Source organism: Cervus elaphus, chromosome 9, assembly GCF_910594005.1.
Source record: "Cervus elaphus chromosome 9, mCerEla1.1, whole genome shotgun sequence".
NCBI lineage: Eukaryota > Metazoa > Chordata > Mammalia > Artiodactyla > Cervidae > Cervus > Cervus elaphus.
Genome location: NC_057823.1, coordinates 17,958,774 through 17,974,020, shown reverse-complemented (window position 1 = coordinate 17,974,020; position 15,247 = coordinate 17,958,774). Strand labels below are relative to the sequence as shown.

At 51.9% G+C, this 15,247-nt stretch overlaps 2 protein-coding genes across 16 annotated transcripts in view; one reads left to right on the top strand and one right to left on the bottom strand.

Annotated features, from left to right (window-relative positions):
* Positions 1 to 2,585, top strand: part of LOC122699517 (basic proline-rich protein-like) — a 48,973-nt gene extending 46,388 nt beyond the window's left edge. For 14 of the 15 annotated variants that reach the window (XM_043911556.1, XM_043911555.1, XM_043911565.1 and 11 more), the window contains one exon: positions 90 to 2,585. In XM_043911556.1, the coding sequence (XP_043767491.1) occupies positions 90 to 359 (270 nt within the window). In that variant the 3' untranslated portion in view covers positions 360 to 2,585. The remainder of the gene's footprint in view (positions 1 to 89) is intronic. The other variant, XR_006342626.1, reaches the window with a different exon arrangement.
* A 10,926-nt stretch (positions 2,586 to 13,511) lies between these two features.
* TIMM29 (translocase of inner mitochondrial membrane 29) lies at positions 13,512 to 15,247 on the bottom strand. The gene is made up of 2 exons (XM_043911542.1): positions 15,056 to 15,247; positions 13,512 to 14,979 (listed from the first exon to the last, which is right to left on the bottom strand). The coding sequence occupies exons 1-2, from the start codon at positions 15,216 to 15,218 to the stop codon at positions 14,291 to 14,293; spliced, it is 852 nt and encodes a 283-aa protein (XP_043767477.1). The 5' UTR covers positions 15,219 to 15,247; the 3' UTR covers positions 13,512 to 14,290.

The following is a 15,247-nucleotide window of genomic DNA, read 5'->3' as shown; positions in this document are numbered from 1 at the left end:
CACCCCCTGCCCTGCTTTAGAGCAGATGTCCGCAGGGTGGACATGTGGTTCATGCACTGCTTCATCAACCAGGTTGCTTCATCAACCAGGTAAGGCTGCCCAGGGACACTGGGTTCCAAGGCCTCCCTGTCTCCCACTCCTGTTGCCCAGGGAGGGACAAACCCCACCCTCAGATATACCAACTCCCTCCTGGGGAGCTCCAAGGACAGCCCAGAGCCCTCCTGGTGGGGGCCCAGGGCACCTTGAAGTCCCAGGGACCCACCGTTTCTGCCTGGCTCCCTTTGGGAAGGGTGGGTCAACCTGGGGTGCAGCTGAGCCATCATCGTGATCTGCTGAGGTGTCCCCACCGAGAGGGTTAGCTGGTGTGCTGTCAGGCCCTAAGGACCCTGAGAGGCCTGGTGGGAACACCTTTGTCCAGCCAGATGAGCAGCTCTGGGACCTTGTCTGATGAACGGTGGGACTGCAGGGACCAGAGGCAGATGGGGCTTCTAACCCTGTGCTGGGACCCCCTGTCCCCTGCTCTAGTGGCCCCTCCCATGCCCTCTGTCCCCACAGACCCCCCCTTTCTGCTGACCCTGAGGCTCTGGGATGCCTACATTCTGGAGGGTGGGCACTTGTTCACAGCCATGGCCTACATCGTCCTCAAGGTGCCCAGGAGGATGTGGGCCTGAGCGTGGAGCACAGGCCGCAGAGGAGGGAGTGCCGACCGCATGAAGGTGGTCAGGGTGCCCTGTGGTGAGCGCCCCTGGCCGGGGCCCTGCCTGGGGCTCTGTCAGGACAGACGGACCCCAGGTGTGGCACACAGTGGAACACAGCCACCCCTCCCCCCACAGGAGGACCCCCCCCCCCAGGGTGGAGGGCTGAGCCTTCCTTGTGGGTCCCCTGATGACCTGACGGCACCCCTACCCCTAGAACACCTCCTGAAGCTGCCCCTGGAAGGCCTGCAGGAGTCCCTACAGGACACACTGTCCCGGGCCTGGGCCCTGGAGGACGACGCATGCCCATGCAGCTGCAGGCCTCCATGGCTGAGCTACCCAGGATGGAGTATGACCTGCCCCTGCCCAGGTGGGCTCAGCCCTGGTCTCCCCCTGAGTCACCCTCTCAGGCAGTAGGGGGTGGGCGAGCCCCGGGCCTTCCCCTCACCCCTGGCCATTTGATCTTCTGGGCGGCCACCACAGAGCCCAGGGGTTGGCGGCCTAGTGGGCTGTTCTCCAAGCTGGGCTGGCTCTGCCATGCCTGGCCCCACGGGCCCACCTTGTGCAGACCGAACGTCCTGGAGGAGAAGCTGACTCTGTTCACTTACAGCTAAACCTGAGGAAATCCCCAGGCAGCCCCTGGGCCTGGAGTGACTGGTCCCAGACCCCAGGCCTCTCCCGACCCCTCCCAGCATCGGAACCCTAACCCTGGAGAGGAAGGGCTGGCCCTACGAGGCCCACCTGGCCCACCTGAGCAGCCCGGACCTTCACCTGGCCAGGCCGTCCCAAATGCCAAGGAGCAGCCCCCTGAGGGGGCCATAGCTGCAGGCCTGGCTCTGGGGGCCTGGAGGCTCCAAGTCTGGCCTGCCTGCCCCCCTGCCCCCAGGACAGCCCTCAGGATCGCCTGTGGCCACGGTGATACAATTCCCTCCCAAACCTCCCAGTGATCTGTGAGGCCACAGGCAGGTGGTCCCCAGACCTCGGCTTTGAGCCAGAATGCTGGGTCCCTTCCCCTTCAGTCCCTGCCTGGGCCACCCCCAGGGCCACACAACAGCCTGACCCCATGACCCCACTGAGGCCTCGGCAACCAGCTTCACCCAGCCTGCTGAAGATGGCACCGCTGGGCCCAGGACGCCCCTCGTGCCCTGAGGCAGCTGCAGCCAGCATCCCTCCCATGAGAGTGACCAGCACGGCCACGATGGAGCCAGGACAGCACCCCAAGAGCTGTGCCAAGGCCCCACATGTCTGCATGACCCCGTGAGCTCTGTGTCCACAGGGAGCCTGGACGTTCAGGGGCCTCAAGAAGACGAGGTGACTATGAGCACAGGGATTCCGAGGCTCCCGGGGACCCCGAGGCCCCCAGAAGCCGGCAACGTGCCCTGCTTTTTCACGCTGAGCTGCTTGGAGGATGGGCCCTACCCCCACCCCCGTATAGCACAAGTCCCTGACTCCGAAGGGCCTGAATTTGGGCCCCAGGAAGGCAGAGGCTGTGTGAGCACCCCCCAGCCTGGACTGTGACTAAAGAGGCTGCCCCGGCCGGTCAGGAACTCTGGCTCAAGGCAAGGCGAGCCCTCTCGGAGCTGTGTGTGGTCTCCCACAGCCTTCGGTGACCTGGGGAGCCTCTGGGAGCAACAGGCCACCTCCACACTCACACGCATAAGGAGGCGGGGCTCGAGCAGAGGGTGCTGCTGTTTGGGCTGACTGTGTCACTGTGTCCAAGTCAGTGACTGCCTTTTGGGGCCCCTAAATCTCAGCAAACACAACCCCACCCGGGGTCCAACTGGGCTCCCTGCCCCCAGCCATTCCCTATGAAGGTCTCCCTCCAGGGGACGGGCAGACTTGGTTTCAGTTTCCCCCCTTGCTGGTTAAAGGTTAATACGTTTTCATGCATTAAGTGCTAGACTGGCTGGTTCTTGTAGCACCCAGATGTCTCCGAAGGATGCTCTCAGTGCCCCCAGAGGCAAAGGGGGCACCAGCTGGACAAAACTGAGGTTCCCAGCTGCCTCGTGGGAGGCCACAGGCACTGCAGACTCCGAGCTTCAGCCACACCCCAGGACCAAGGCCATGGGATAATTGACTGTGATTCCGCCTGTGTGCCCGGTGGGCCAGGACTGGGCTCAAGGAGAGCCACGGCTGGCGGGTGGGGAGCATTGGTCCCTGACAGTCTGTGCAGACTGTCGGCAGTCACTCTGTCCACCAGCCTGGGCTGGCCAGGCTCCAGTGGCACTTCCCTTCTTCCCTGCCTCCTCCTCCCCACACCCACCTCGTGCACCCGCTCCCACATCACACTGGACACCTCCATGCCCCTCCACACCTGTCAGGGGAGCAGCACCTGAGCTCAGGCAGCCTAGGGCCCCCTCCTCGGGTGGGCGTGCTGCCGGATCTCACGCACCAGTGTGTGGAAGGGAGACGGCACCGGCTCAGGGGGAGCACTGCCTCCGCCTTGAGCAGAATCCCAGACCCTTCCCCATTCACCCCACAAATGGGGAGCTGGTCCCACTTGTCTTGGGCTCCAGGGGCACCCCACTGGAATACGTGTCCTCAGCAGCCCTCCCACTGCCCACTGAGAGGTCAGGGCTGACTGGGACCTTGGGGTGCTCTGGTGGCACATGGGCCAGGGCCAAAGGGTCACTGCTCCCTCCTGCTTGGCTCAGGGCAGCTCTCTCTGGGGACCTCCACCTCCCCCAGGAGCTGTGTTGGCCCAGACCCGGGTCCTGGCCTCCCTTGCTGGCCCTGCGTCCCAGGGAAACCCACAGCTTAAGGGGCTGCTGGGTCACAGGAATCGCAGTGGGTGCCAGGGGGCCCCTTAGCTGCAGCCAGAGGTAGAGCAGCTGCCGTGTGTGGAGGCAGAAGGGGCAGTGAGTGCTGCTCCCAGGCAGTGGGGGTGGTCCAGGGCCCTGGCTGGAGGGGGGGCAGGGTGGGGGGGCTTCCACCTGGTGCATCTGGGCCAACGCATTACTGCAGGAGATGCTGCAGTTTTGGGTGAGGTTCTGGCCTGCTGAGACTCCACGGTACCGTGACCAGGTCACACTTGTCCCCACCAGCACCACAGGTATGTCATCCGAGTCCTTCGCCCACTTGATCTGCTCCCTACAAGGGGAAGGCATGATCCAGTGGGCGGGCTGCGGGCTGGGCTGCACTTGGGGCCACAGAGAGAGGACAGGAAGCCCCTGAGGGCCAGTGGTCAGCTCACCAGGGCTGGTGGATGCCCTTGAAGGACTTGGTATTGTTGACACAAACACCCAGAGGAAAGCCCTCTCCGATGCTCATGTACTGGTCTCCATGTGGCTGACTCTCTTGGCCTGCCGTGTCCAGTAGGCAGGTCTCCCCATCAGTGACCACTTGCTTCCAGTAGGAGCTTAGAGACAGCTAGCCTCCCTGGTAGGGGACCTTCCCTCGCTCCTCTTGTGCCCCCAGGATCTAGGACAAGGGGTCCCCTCCTGCAGAGCAGGTGGAGGACAAGCCCCTGTCAGGAGCCAGGCTGTGGACAAGAGTCGGCTCACCTCCATGGTGGGGCTGTCCTCCACTGGGTGGTCCTCGATGAGCGGGATGGTCAGGGCGCTCTTCCTCATACCATGGCACCCACCACCACGAGCTTACCCTCCGGCATCACTCCTCAGGGGACCCCAGCCCCAGGCACTGCAGCGGTCTCCTGTCCCACTCACCGAGGAAACCCCACTCACACGCCTGCTGAGCTCCTGGGGCCAGGCTGCCCAGGCCAGGCCTGTCTTCTGGACCTGGACATCCAGGTATCAGGCATGGCAGCAAGAATGGTGGCCCAGGGACTTCCCTGGTAGTCTGGTGGTTAAAAATCTGCCTTGCAACACAGAGGACAGGGGTTTTCTGTAGAGAAGCTAAGCCCCACGCCAAAACTACTGAGCCGATAAGCCACAAGGAAAGATCCAACATAATGCAGTGAAGACGCAATATGCCACAGCTGAGACTCAATGCAGCCAAATAAATACGTTGAGGCAGTCTGAGCGTGGGTTGGAAAAGTGTCCAGGCACAGAGCATTTCATAAGGGAGGGTGTTTATTAAGAACAAAGAGCAGAGATGAAGAGGACACTGGGAGTGTAGCAGGCCAAGCTCCTGACAGAGCAGGGAGGGTCGTCGGCTCTCATGGGTTAAGAGCCAGTTTTTATAGCCTCAAGACAAAACTGCTGTGGAAGGTTGGCAGTAGGTGATTGGTTGGGGCGCTGTAGGGTGTTTACTAGAGTGGGCGTCTTTGTCTAACTGGGAGTCAGGAAGCTTGTTAGTGATGATCGGGGGGCTTTTGGCAAGGGTTACAAAGCGTCTCAGTTAGCTTTGGAGGTGACCTTGGTTCTGGGCTCCACTTCTGTGGCCTAGGGGCAGGACTCAACAAAATATTTTTTAACAAAATGAGGGGAAAAAATGAATGGTGACCCAGCCGCTCACCTGCAGTACCTCCAGCCCAGAGGTGTGAGGGGGCTCCTACCTCCAGCTACACTTAATGAGAGGAGCCAGCCCCCCAGAGGCAGGGCTGACAGTTGAGAACGTTCCCCCAAGCACGCACCTGAATTAGAAGCTGCTGGAGAGGCAAAGAACTGAAACTGGAGGCGCTGTGGGCCCAAGATTACTCGCACACTCCGGAGAACAGGTCTTGCCGCAGTGGCGGGCACAGCAGTGTGCCTGGACAGGATTGACAGCCGACAACTGGCTCCAGGCCCCCCCACTCCCACCCCTGGGTATGTTGGTGCATTTGGAAAGTGTTCACTGAACACCTACTGCGTGCCAGGGGTTGTTCCAGGCACAGGGTGACCATCAGACAGAAAGAACCCCTGCCCTGGCAGACTTGGGCTAGCTCCAAGGAAAAAAAATCCACGTAAAAGAAATAAAGGGAAACCGGTGAGGCCCCATTGCCAGATGAACTTTGGAGAACATTAGGCAGGTGCAGAGGCAGACAGGTGGGGGCCAGGGCTCCAGGAAGCAGAAACTTATCACAGGAAAAGACTCTGTGGGAGCCGGAGCGTAGATGAGAAAGAAAAGGCCCCTCGCTGGGGTGTCGCCAATTTGTGGTGCTTCAAGAAGGGATGCCTTGTGGGGACAGTGGGCAGTGACATTCTGAACCCCAGGTTCTCCTGGTATGTGTGGTGGCCACCAGATGTCCAAGCTCTTTGGAAGGATCCTTGGGGATCTGGTGTGCGGGAGATCCTGCCTATCACCGTGATCACACGGGGGTCTGCATTTGGGGGCACTCAGCGCACGTGTGGGACCCCAGAAGACAGGACCTGGGAACCTGGAACCTTGAGGTGATCTAGGCGAGGCACAGCGTATCCGCCGCCTACGGCTCACCAGCGCCACCTTGTGCCCGCCTAGTAGAGGAGCTAAGAGTCCACATGCCTCTCCAGGGAAAAAAACAAAGCATAAAACAGAAGCAATAATGTAACAAATTCAATAAAGACTTTTACAAGGGCCCACATCCAGAAAAATTTTAAGAGACTTCCCTTGTGGTCTGTGGGTTTCCCAAGTGGCACAGTGGTAAAGAATCCCCCCGCCAATGCAGGAGACATAAGAGACACAGGTTCAATCCCTGGGTTGGGAAGATCTCCTGGAGGAGGAAATGGCAACTCCAGTATTCTTGCCTGGAAAATTCCATGGACAGAGGAGCCTGGTGGGCTATAGACCATGTGGTTGCAGTCAAACACGATTGAACACACACCACCTAGTGGTGCACAGGCTGAAACTCCGAGCTCCCAGTGCAGAGTTCCTGGGTTCTATCCCTGGTCAGGGAACTAGATCCCACATGCCACCACTAAGAGTTCAAATGCTGCAACCACGACCCAGTGCAGCTAAATAAATAGATTTTAAAATACTTTTTAAAAATTAAAAAAAAAATAAAATACTTTTTAAAAATTAATAAATAAATCTTAAGAAAAGAGAGGACTGGAAAATGTTCTTGTATCAGTCAAGTGTTTCTTTGGCTCCTACAGACAAGCACACACAGGCTCCAGGCTCTGTACATGCCAAGTCACTTCAGTCGTGTCCAGCTCTCCGTGATCCTGTAGACTGTAGCCGGCCAGGCTCCTCTGTCCATGAGATTCTCCAGGCAAGAATACTAGTGGGTTGCCATGCCCTCCTCCAGGGGATCTTTCCGTCCCAGCGATGGACCTGGGCCTCCTGCACTGCAGAAAGATTCTTTACCTTCTGAGCCACCAGGGAAGCCCAGGCTCCGTGGGCCTCCACTACCCAAGCACCTCCCCGGGCAGCCCTGTGTGTGGGCTGCAGGTGAGACTGGGAGCTGTGGTCTCTGCCTGGCCTGGGCAGGCAGAGGGTGGGTTCAGAGCCCCCTCCTCCACACTGAGCCCACTGTGCACAGTAATGGCCTGCTAGGTACCAAGTGCTTCCTGATGTTGCTAACACAACCTCCAGTAGGTTGTGCTCCTGTTTACAGAGAAAGAATCTGAGGGGTGGAGAAGGCACTTCACCTATCTCAGGCCAGTCCCAGATCCCCTGAGTGTAAAAGCTGAAACTCAAATACGTCTTCATTATTAGTCACCATGCTGTACGTTACATTCCCATGACAGCTTTAAAAAATGTTCTTTTAAAAATTTATTTATTTTTAGCTGTGCTGAGTCCTTGCTGCTGCAAGGGCTTTTATTTGTAGCAAGCAGGGGCTACTCTAATTGCAGAGCACAGGCTTCTCATGGGGTTGGTTTCTCTTGTTGTGGAGAACTGGCCCTAGGGTGGGCTTCAGTCGGTGCTGCATGTCGGGTCAGTAGTTGTGGTGTATGAGCTTAATCGCCCCGGGTCATGTGGAATCTTCCCAATACATGATTAGTCACTCAGTTATGTCTGACTCTTTGTGACCCTTTGGACAATTCCCACCAGACTTCCTCTGTCCTTGGGATTTTTCAGGCAAGAATACTGGAGTGGGTTGCCATTTCCTCCTCCAGGGGATCTTCCAGACCCAGGGATGGAATCCAAATCTCCTGTGTTTCCTGCATTGTAGGTGGATTCTGAACCACTGGACCACCAGGGAAGCCCCCATGACTGCTTTTATAACATGAAGATTGTACCGTTTAGACCACTTCACTCATGTTTGTGCAACCCCCAACCCCCTGCCCCTGGCAACCAGTAACCTGTTCTCTGTACCAACGAGCTAGGTACTTTTTCCTTTATTTTTAAAGATTCCACATCTAAGTGAGATCAGATATTGCCTCTTTCCTGACATTTCACTTAGCATAATACCTTCGAGGTCCATCCATGCTGTTGCAAATGACAAGATTTCCTTTTTTAATGGCTAATATTCATATATATATATATATAAAATGTAATATATGGCATATCATCTTTATCCTTCTATGGATGGGCACTTAGGTTGCTTCCATATCTTGGCTATTTTAAATAATGTTACCTTGAACATAAGGGCCCATATATCTTTTCAATTGTTTTCCTTTTCTTTCTGTAAATACCCAGAAGTGGAATTGCTGGATCATATGGTAGTTCTAATTTTTTTAAGAAATTTCATACTGTTTTCCTTAGTGACCACACCAGTTTACACTCCCACCAACAGTGCCTTAAGAGTTCCCTATTCTCCACATTTTGGACAACACCTCCTATTTCTTTTTGATCATAGCCATTCTATAGGCGTGAGGTGTTATCTCCTTGGGGTTTAAAAACCATGTCTCTGATTAGCATATACCTTTTCATGTACCTATTATTCTGTATGTACCTATTGTTCCATGCACTGTATGTCTAAAGAAAAACTTTCAAATTTTCTGCACACTTTTTAATGGGATTCGTTTTTTGCTGTTGAGTTATATGAGTTCTTCATGTAGTTTAGATATTAAAGTGAAAGTGTTAGTCACTCAGTCGTGTCCAACTCTGTGACCCCATGGACTGTAGCCCACCAGGTTCCTCCGTCCATGGTATTCTCCAAGCAAGAATACTGGAGCAGGGTGCCATTTCCTTCTCCAGGGCATCTTCCTGACCCAGAGATTGAACCTGGGTCTCTTAGCATTGCAGGTGGAGTCTTTACCATCTGAGCCACCATTAATTCCTCAGCAGATACATGATTTGCAAATATTTTCTCTCATTTTGTAGATTGTCTTTTCATTTTGTTGATGTTTTCCTTTGCTGAGCACAAGTTTTTAGTTTGATATAGTCCCACTTATTTTTGTTGCCTTTGTTTGGTGTCAATTCAAAAATATCCCTAAGACTGATGTTAAGCTAGCTATTGCCTATGTTCTGTTCTAGTTTTTTGGTTTCAGGACTTATGTTTTAGTCTTTAATCCATTTTGATTTAATGTTTGTGGATGGTGTAAGATAGTGGTCCAGTTTTCCCAACACAATTTATTGAAGAGACTGTCCTTTGCTTATTGTATACTCTTGGCTCCTTTGTGGTAAATTGACCACAAAGGAGCATTTGTAAATAAACCTGTGGGTTTATTTCTGGGCTCTGTATTCTGTTCCATTGATCTGTTTCTGTACTGTTTTGATTATAATAGCTTTGTAGTATGCAGTATTAAATCCAGGTTAAATCACGCAGTATGATAAATTCAGCTTTGTTCTTTCTCGAAATTACTTTAGCTATTTGGGATCTTATGTGGTTCCATACAAATTTCAGGATTCTTTGTTCTAGTTCTGTGAAAAATGTCATTCAAATGTTGGTAGGGATTGCAGTTTTAACAATATTTCTTCTTCTGTTGCTGCACCAAATGTAGCGTCACTCGCCCACACAGAGTAAAGCCAACCTACTGATGCACCTTTGTGGTGAAGGAAAGTACAGTGATTACTGCAGGGTCCCAAGCAAGGAGTTCAGGAAGCCAAATGTTTAACTTATTCTATTGTTTACTTATTTGTTTGGCCATACTGCTGTGCCCCTTGCAGGATCTTAGTTCCCAGACTAGAGATTGAACCCAGTCCTCCTGCAACGGAAGCCCGGAGTCCTAACCACCAGACCGCCAGGGGATTCCCCCAGGCAGCTAATGTTTAGAAGGCCTGAACACCGAGAAGGCTTTCAGGGAAAGATTTTTAAAGACCAGGTGTATTGAGCATTCTTCTGACTGATTAACATCATCAACCTTCTCATTAACTTCTTCCCCCTGGTGGGCGTTTCAGTATCTGCAAAACAGCTCAAAGGACATGCCTCAGAATATCATCTATAGCCCTTGAGGAGGAACTAAAGGTCCTTGACTTTAATGGTGAAACTATTACTTTGTCTTGCTTGACTCTTTCCCTGTGTTTCTGTCTTTTCTCATTTCTCTGATAGAATTTATTCTTTGAAACTTGGAGAGAGCCAAGGAGGCGAAAGTTTTTCTACAGACAAGGCAGGGAAAGGACATGGTGGGGTCTGTCCCAGGGAGGCCCTGTAGGGATCTACTCAGTTACACTTCCAATCCATGAGCATGGACTATCTTTCCATTTATTTGTATCTTCAGTTTCTTTCCTCCGGGACTTCCCTGGTGGCCCACGGGTTAAGAATCCATCTTCATGTAAAGAAGAGACTTTTGGACTCAGTGGGAGGAGAGAGTGATAATTTGAGAGAACAGCACTGAAACGTACACATCACCATATGTAAAACAGATAACCAGTGCAAGCTTGATATATGATGCCGGGCACCCAAAACCCATGCTCTGTGACAACCTAGAGGGACAGGGTGGGGAGGGAGGTGGAGGGAAGGTTCAGGATGGAGGCGACACATGTATATCTGTGGCCAATTTATATTCAGTTCAGTCGCTCAGTTGTGTCTGACTCTTTGCAACCCCATGGACTGCAGCACGCCAGGCCTCCCTGTCCATCACCAACTCCAGGAGCTTACTCAAACTCATGTCCATCGAGTCAGTGATGCCATCCAACCATCTCATCCTCTGTTGTCCCCTTCTCCTCCCGCCTTCAATCTTTCCCAGCATCAGGGGCTTTTCCAATGAGTCTGTTCTTCACATCAGATGGCCAAAGTATTGGAGTGTCAGCTTCAACATCAGTGCTTCCAATGAATATTCAGGGCTGATTCCCTTTAGGATTGACTGGTTTGATCTCCTGGCAGTCCAAGGGACTCTCAAAACTCTTCTCCGACACCACAGTTCGAAAGCATCAAGGCGCTCAGCTTTTTTTATAGTCCAACTCTCACATCCATACATGACTACTGGAAAAACCATAGCTTTGACTAGATGGACCTTTGTCAGCATAGTAATGTCTCTGTTTTTAATATGCTGTCTAGGTTTGTCATAGCTTTCCTTCCAAGGAGCAAGCGTCTCTTTAATTTCATGGCTGCAGTCACCATCTGCAGCGATTTTTGGAGCCCCTAAAAATGGTCTCTGTTTCCACTGTTTCCCCGTCTATTTGCCATGAAGTGATGGGACCATATGCCATGATCTTCGTTTTCTCAATGTTGAGTTTTAAGCCAACTTTTTCCCTCTCCTCTTTCACCTTCATCTACAGGCTCTTTAGTTCATCTTCACTTTCTGCCATAAGGGTGGTGTCATCTGCATATCTGAGGTATTTCTCCTGGCAATCTTGATTCCAGCTTGTGCTTCATCCAGCCCAGCATTTCACATGATGTACTCTGCATATAAGTTAAATAAGCAGGGTGACAATATACAGCCTTGATGTACTCCCTTTCCCAGTTTGGAACCAGTCTGTTGTTCCATGTCCAGTTCTAACTGTTGCTTCTTGATCTGCATACAGATTTCTCAGGAGGCAGGTCAGGTGGTCTGGTATTCCCATCTCTTTAAGAATTTTCCAGTTTGTTGTGATCCAGTCAAAGGCTTTTGCATAGTCAATAAAGCAGATGTTTTTCTGGAACTCTCTTGCTTTTTCAATCATCCAACAGATGTTGGCAATTTGATCTCTGGTTCCTCTGCCTTATCTAAATCCAGCTTGAACATCTGGAAGTTCACAGTTCATGTACTGTTGAAACTTGGCTTGTAGAATTTTGAGTATTACTTTGCTAGCATGTGAGATGAGTGCAATTGTGCGGTAGTCTGAACATTCTTGTTGTATGGCAAAAACCATCACAGTATTGTAACATAATTATCCTCTATTTAAAATAAATTAATTTTTTAAAAAAGACTCTGTCTTCCAATGCAGGGAATGCAGATTGGATCCCTCATCAGGGAACTAAGATTCCACATGCCTGGGGCAACTAAGCCCTCAACCCGCAATTTTTGAGCCTATGCACTCTGGAGCCCACAACTAGAGAAGCCCACGAACCACAGTAAAGACCCAGTAGAGCCAAAAAGAGAAAAAAAAAATTTCTTTCTTCAATGTCTTATACAGGTCTTTCACCTCCTTGGTTGAAAGCATTCCTAGATATTTTATTCTTTCTGCTGCAATCATAAATGGGATGGTTTTCTTAATTTCTCCAAGACACATCTTTCTTTATATCCTGCAACTTTAATGAATTTATTCAAACAATTTTTTTGGTAGTTTTTCTATATACATCATCTTGTCACCTGTAAATACTTCGTTTCCAACTTCGATACCTTTAACTTCTTGCCTAATTGCTGTGGCCCAAGTCAATCGCACAGCTGGTTAAGTGCAAAAGCTGAGATTCAAACCTTGGTGGTTTTTTTTTTTTTTTTTTTTTTTGCTGCACTGTGTGGCTTGTGAGATTTTAATTTCCTGAGCAGGGACTGAACCTACACCCCTGCAGTGAAAGCTCAGAGTCCTAACCATTGGATCGACAGGAATTCCCTCAAAACCCACTTCTTCTTCCTCAGATTCTACTGCCCTTATGCAAATGGATACAGTATGTCACTTTGCTATTTAGGCCCTGGGCAGGGTTGAGATCTGAAGGTCTCTTACTCTGGACTGGGAAAAGGATGGGGAGCCAAGTCCCCGGTCTGCTTCCCCCTCCCTAGTAGGATCACACCAACTCCCACCTATAATGGGCATGTCTAGTATAACATTTGCTGGGGCCCACACTGGGCTGAGCACTGAGGGATACTGGAAGCTTAACAGTGAACAAAGGGACCTGGACCATCCTCTGGAGGTCTCTGTATACTCTAAGGTGCTGAGCATGAAGAACATTCAGGCTCCTGTCAAATCTAACTGCTCTAGTCCACATGCCTCACAACAAATTCAGGACACCAGAGCTACCGGAGCAGGGAGCAAATATGGTAGGACTCCCTGGCTTTGTGTGTCATTTAATAACCCACTCAATGACGATGTGCAATCCTCTTAACACTTTTTAAAAATTTTTATAATTTTGGCCATGCCTTGAGGTACACAGGATCTTAGTTCCCCGACCAGGAATGGAACCTGTGCCCCCTGCAGTGGAAACTTGGGAGTCTTGAGCACTAGACCACCAGAAAAGTCTCTTTTTTTTAAAATACTTCATGATCATGGTAAAGAGCAAGTCTCATTTTGATACCAGCGTATCTCAAAACTTTCCCTGCTGTTGGTTAATTTCTCTTGAACAAAGACAACAGGACTCAGGTCCAGAGCCTTCAGCAGGTAATGGTATAGGATTACAATTTATAATATCATTTCTCTTTTGTTTTCATTGCTTTTTGTTTATATTCACTTATTTTTGTATTTAGGTTTTATTTATGGCTAGTGATAACAATATACATTCGTTTCTGGTAGCATATTATTAGGGTCAAAGATAACACCATGAGTTTGAGGATTAAGTCACAGGGTTAGGAGTTAGTTTCAATCATGAGTCTGCCACAGCTCTGGAAAAATAACAAAATTTTTCCTTTGTAAAATGGACATGCTGGCTTAAAGATGCTCCTCTGCCCCCAAATAAGGATATAAACATTACCATGTGTCCAATGCATTCCACAGTATGAAGGGAAGGTCCAAGTACCAAAACTTAACAGCAAAACAGATAAACACAATGTAACAACAAAGATGGGTGTTTCATCTCCTGGTTTATTAACTAGTCACAGGCCACATCAGTGACAGAGGCAGTCTCACTCTTGTAACATTAGTTTTAAAAGTATGATTTCAACCCAGCTATAGACACTAACATATTCCTTTCCCAATAATTCTGTATTTTCAAGGTTGTTGAAAGGAAATGGCAACCCACTCCAATATTCTTGCCTGAGAAATCCCACAGAGGAGCCTTGTGGGCTCCAGTCCATGGAGTTGCAAAAGAGTCCCACTCAAGGTAGCAACGGAACAATAAGGACAGTGTGAAATGTTACCAGTTGCTGGAAGCCGGGTGAACCTTTACACAGAACGTCTCTATTACTGCTCCAGTTTCCTCTGAGACTACAATTACTTAAAACTGAATTTAAAAATATATGTCACTCATGGAATAAACCTTTTAGTTCAAATTTTAAGACGAAAAGCTGCAAGTTACCCTAGTCAGGAGAACCGCGAAGCCCAGTGAAAAAGGCTTATTTCCGTCTAATGTTCCTTACCAACTCTGGCAGTGATAAACACGACATGGCACGTCTCTCTGCTCTCCCCAACTCCTAGACCAGGGAAGCTCTCAATGAGCCGTCTGCTCACAGCCAACAGGTGAGAGGTAGGCCCCCGATTTTGTGAAAACCCAGGGGGAGAACGCTGCAAATAATTTACTTCCATCACTCTGCGTTTGAGGCTCACACGCACCAAGTGCACATTCCCGGGCCAGCATTCTGCGGGGTCCGGGAGCCCGGTCGGGACCCAGGGGGGTCTGAGTTTCATCTCGCGACCTCCGACGACAGCAGAGAGTCAGCCTGGCTCAGGGCAAGCTGGTCCTTCTTCTCCTTCTGCAAGACCTGGTCCTCCCACAGCGCCTGGTCCACCTGGTCGTCGGTGAGCACCACGGGCTTGTACTTCTCTTCGAAGAGCCGCTCATTGGCCTCCGAGTGCAGCTGGTGGGGTCCGACGATGCGCAGGTGAGCCGGCAGGTGCAGGAACTCGTCGTCGTTGATGTCGCAGTCGCGCATCCGGGCCCCCAGCACCCACCAGCGGCCTACGAAGCCCACATCCAGAATCCGGTCCGGGAAGTCGGTCCAGCGGGGCTGCAGGTAGCGACAGCGAGCCTGGTAGAGGCTGGCCTGGGCGTCGAAGGGTGCCTCGTACACCAGCGAGCAGAGGCCCAGGCTCACGTGGCGCAGGCAGCCGCGACCCCGCAGCCAGAGAAGCCGCTGCACGAACGCCTCCGAGTCGCGGTTGCGAGTGGCGGGCGCCAGCAGCAGGAGGGTCCCCGACGCGTCGAGCAGCGCCTCCTCGAAGGCTGCCTCGCTCGGTGCCAGGGAGCAACAGGCCGCAGCGCCACCCAGCAGCCCCAAGTACACGGCCGCCCTCCCGGGCCGGGCCCGCGCCGCCGCCGCCGCGTCCTTGCACGCCTCGGCGTAATCTTGGAGTAGCGAGCGGGCCCAAGCGCCTGAGGGGAGAAAAGAGCATTGACAGCCGCCCGGCCGCTGAAGCCACCCACCCCGCCGCCTCCCGCCGCTACTCACCCAACCGCCCCCACACGCCGGGCTTTGCGGCTGCAGCGTCACCCGCCTCTCTACGGCTTCGGGACCAAAATCTCTTCAGAGCGGCAGCCGCCATTGTCTTCCGGCTGGGCGTCCGCTCCCTGAAAAGAAACACCAACCACACGAAACAGAAGGCCCGGAGCATCTCTTCTGCGCAAGCGTCAACATTACCGG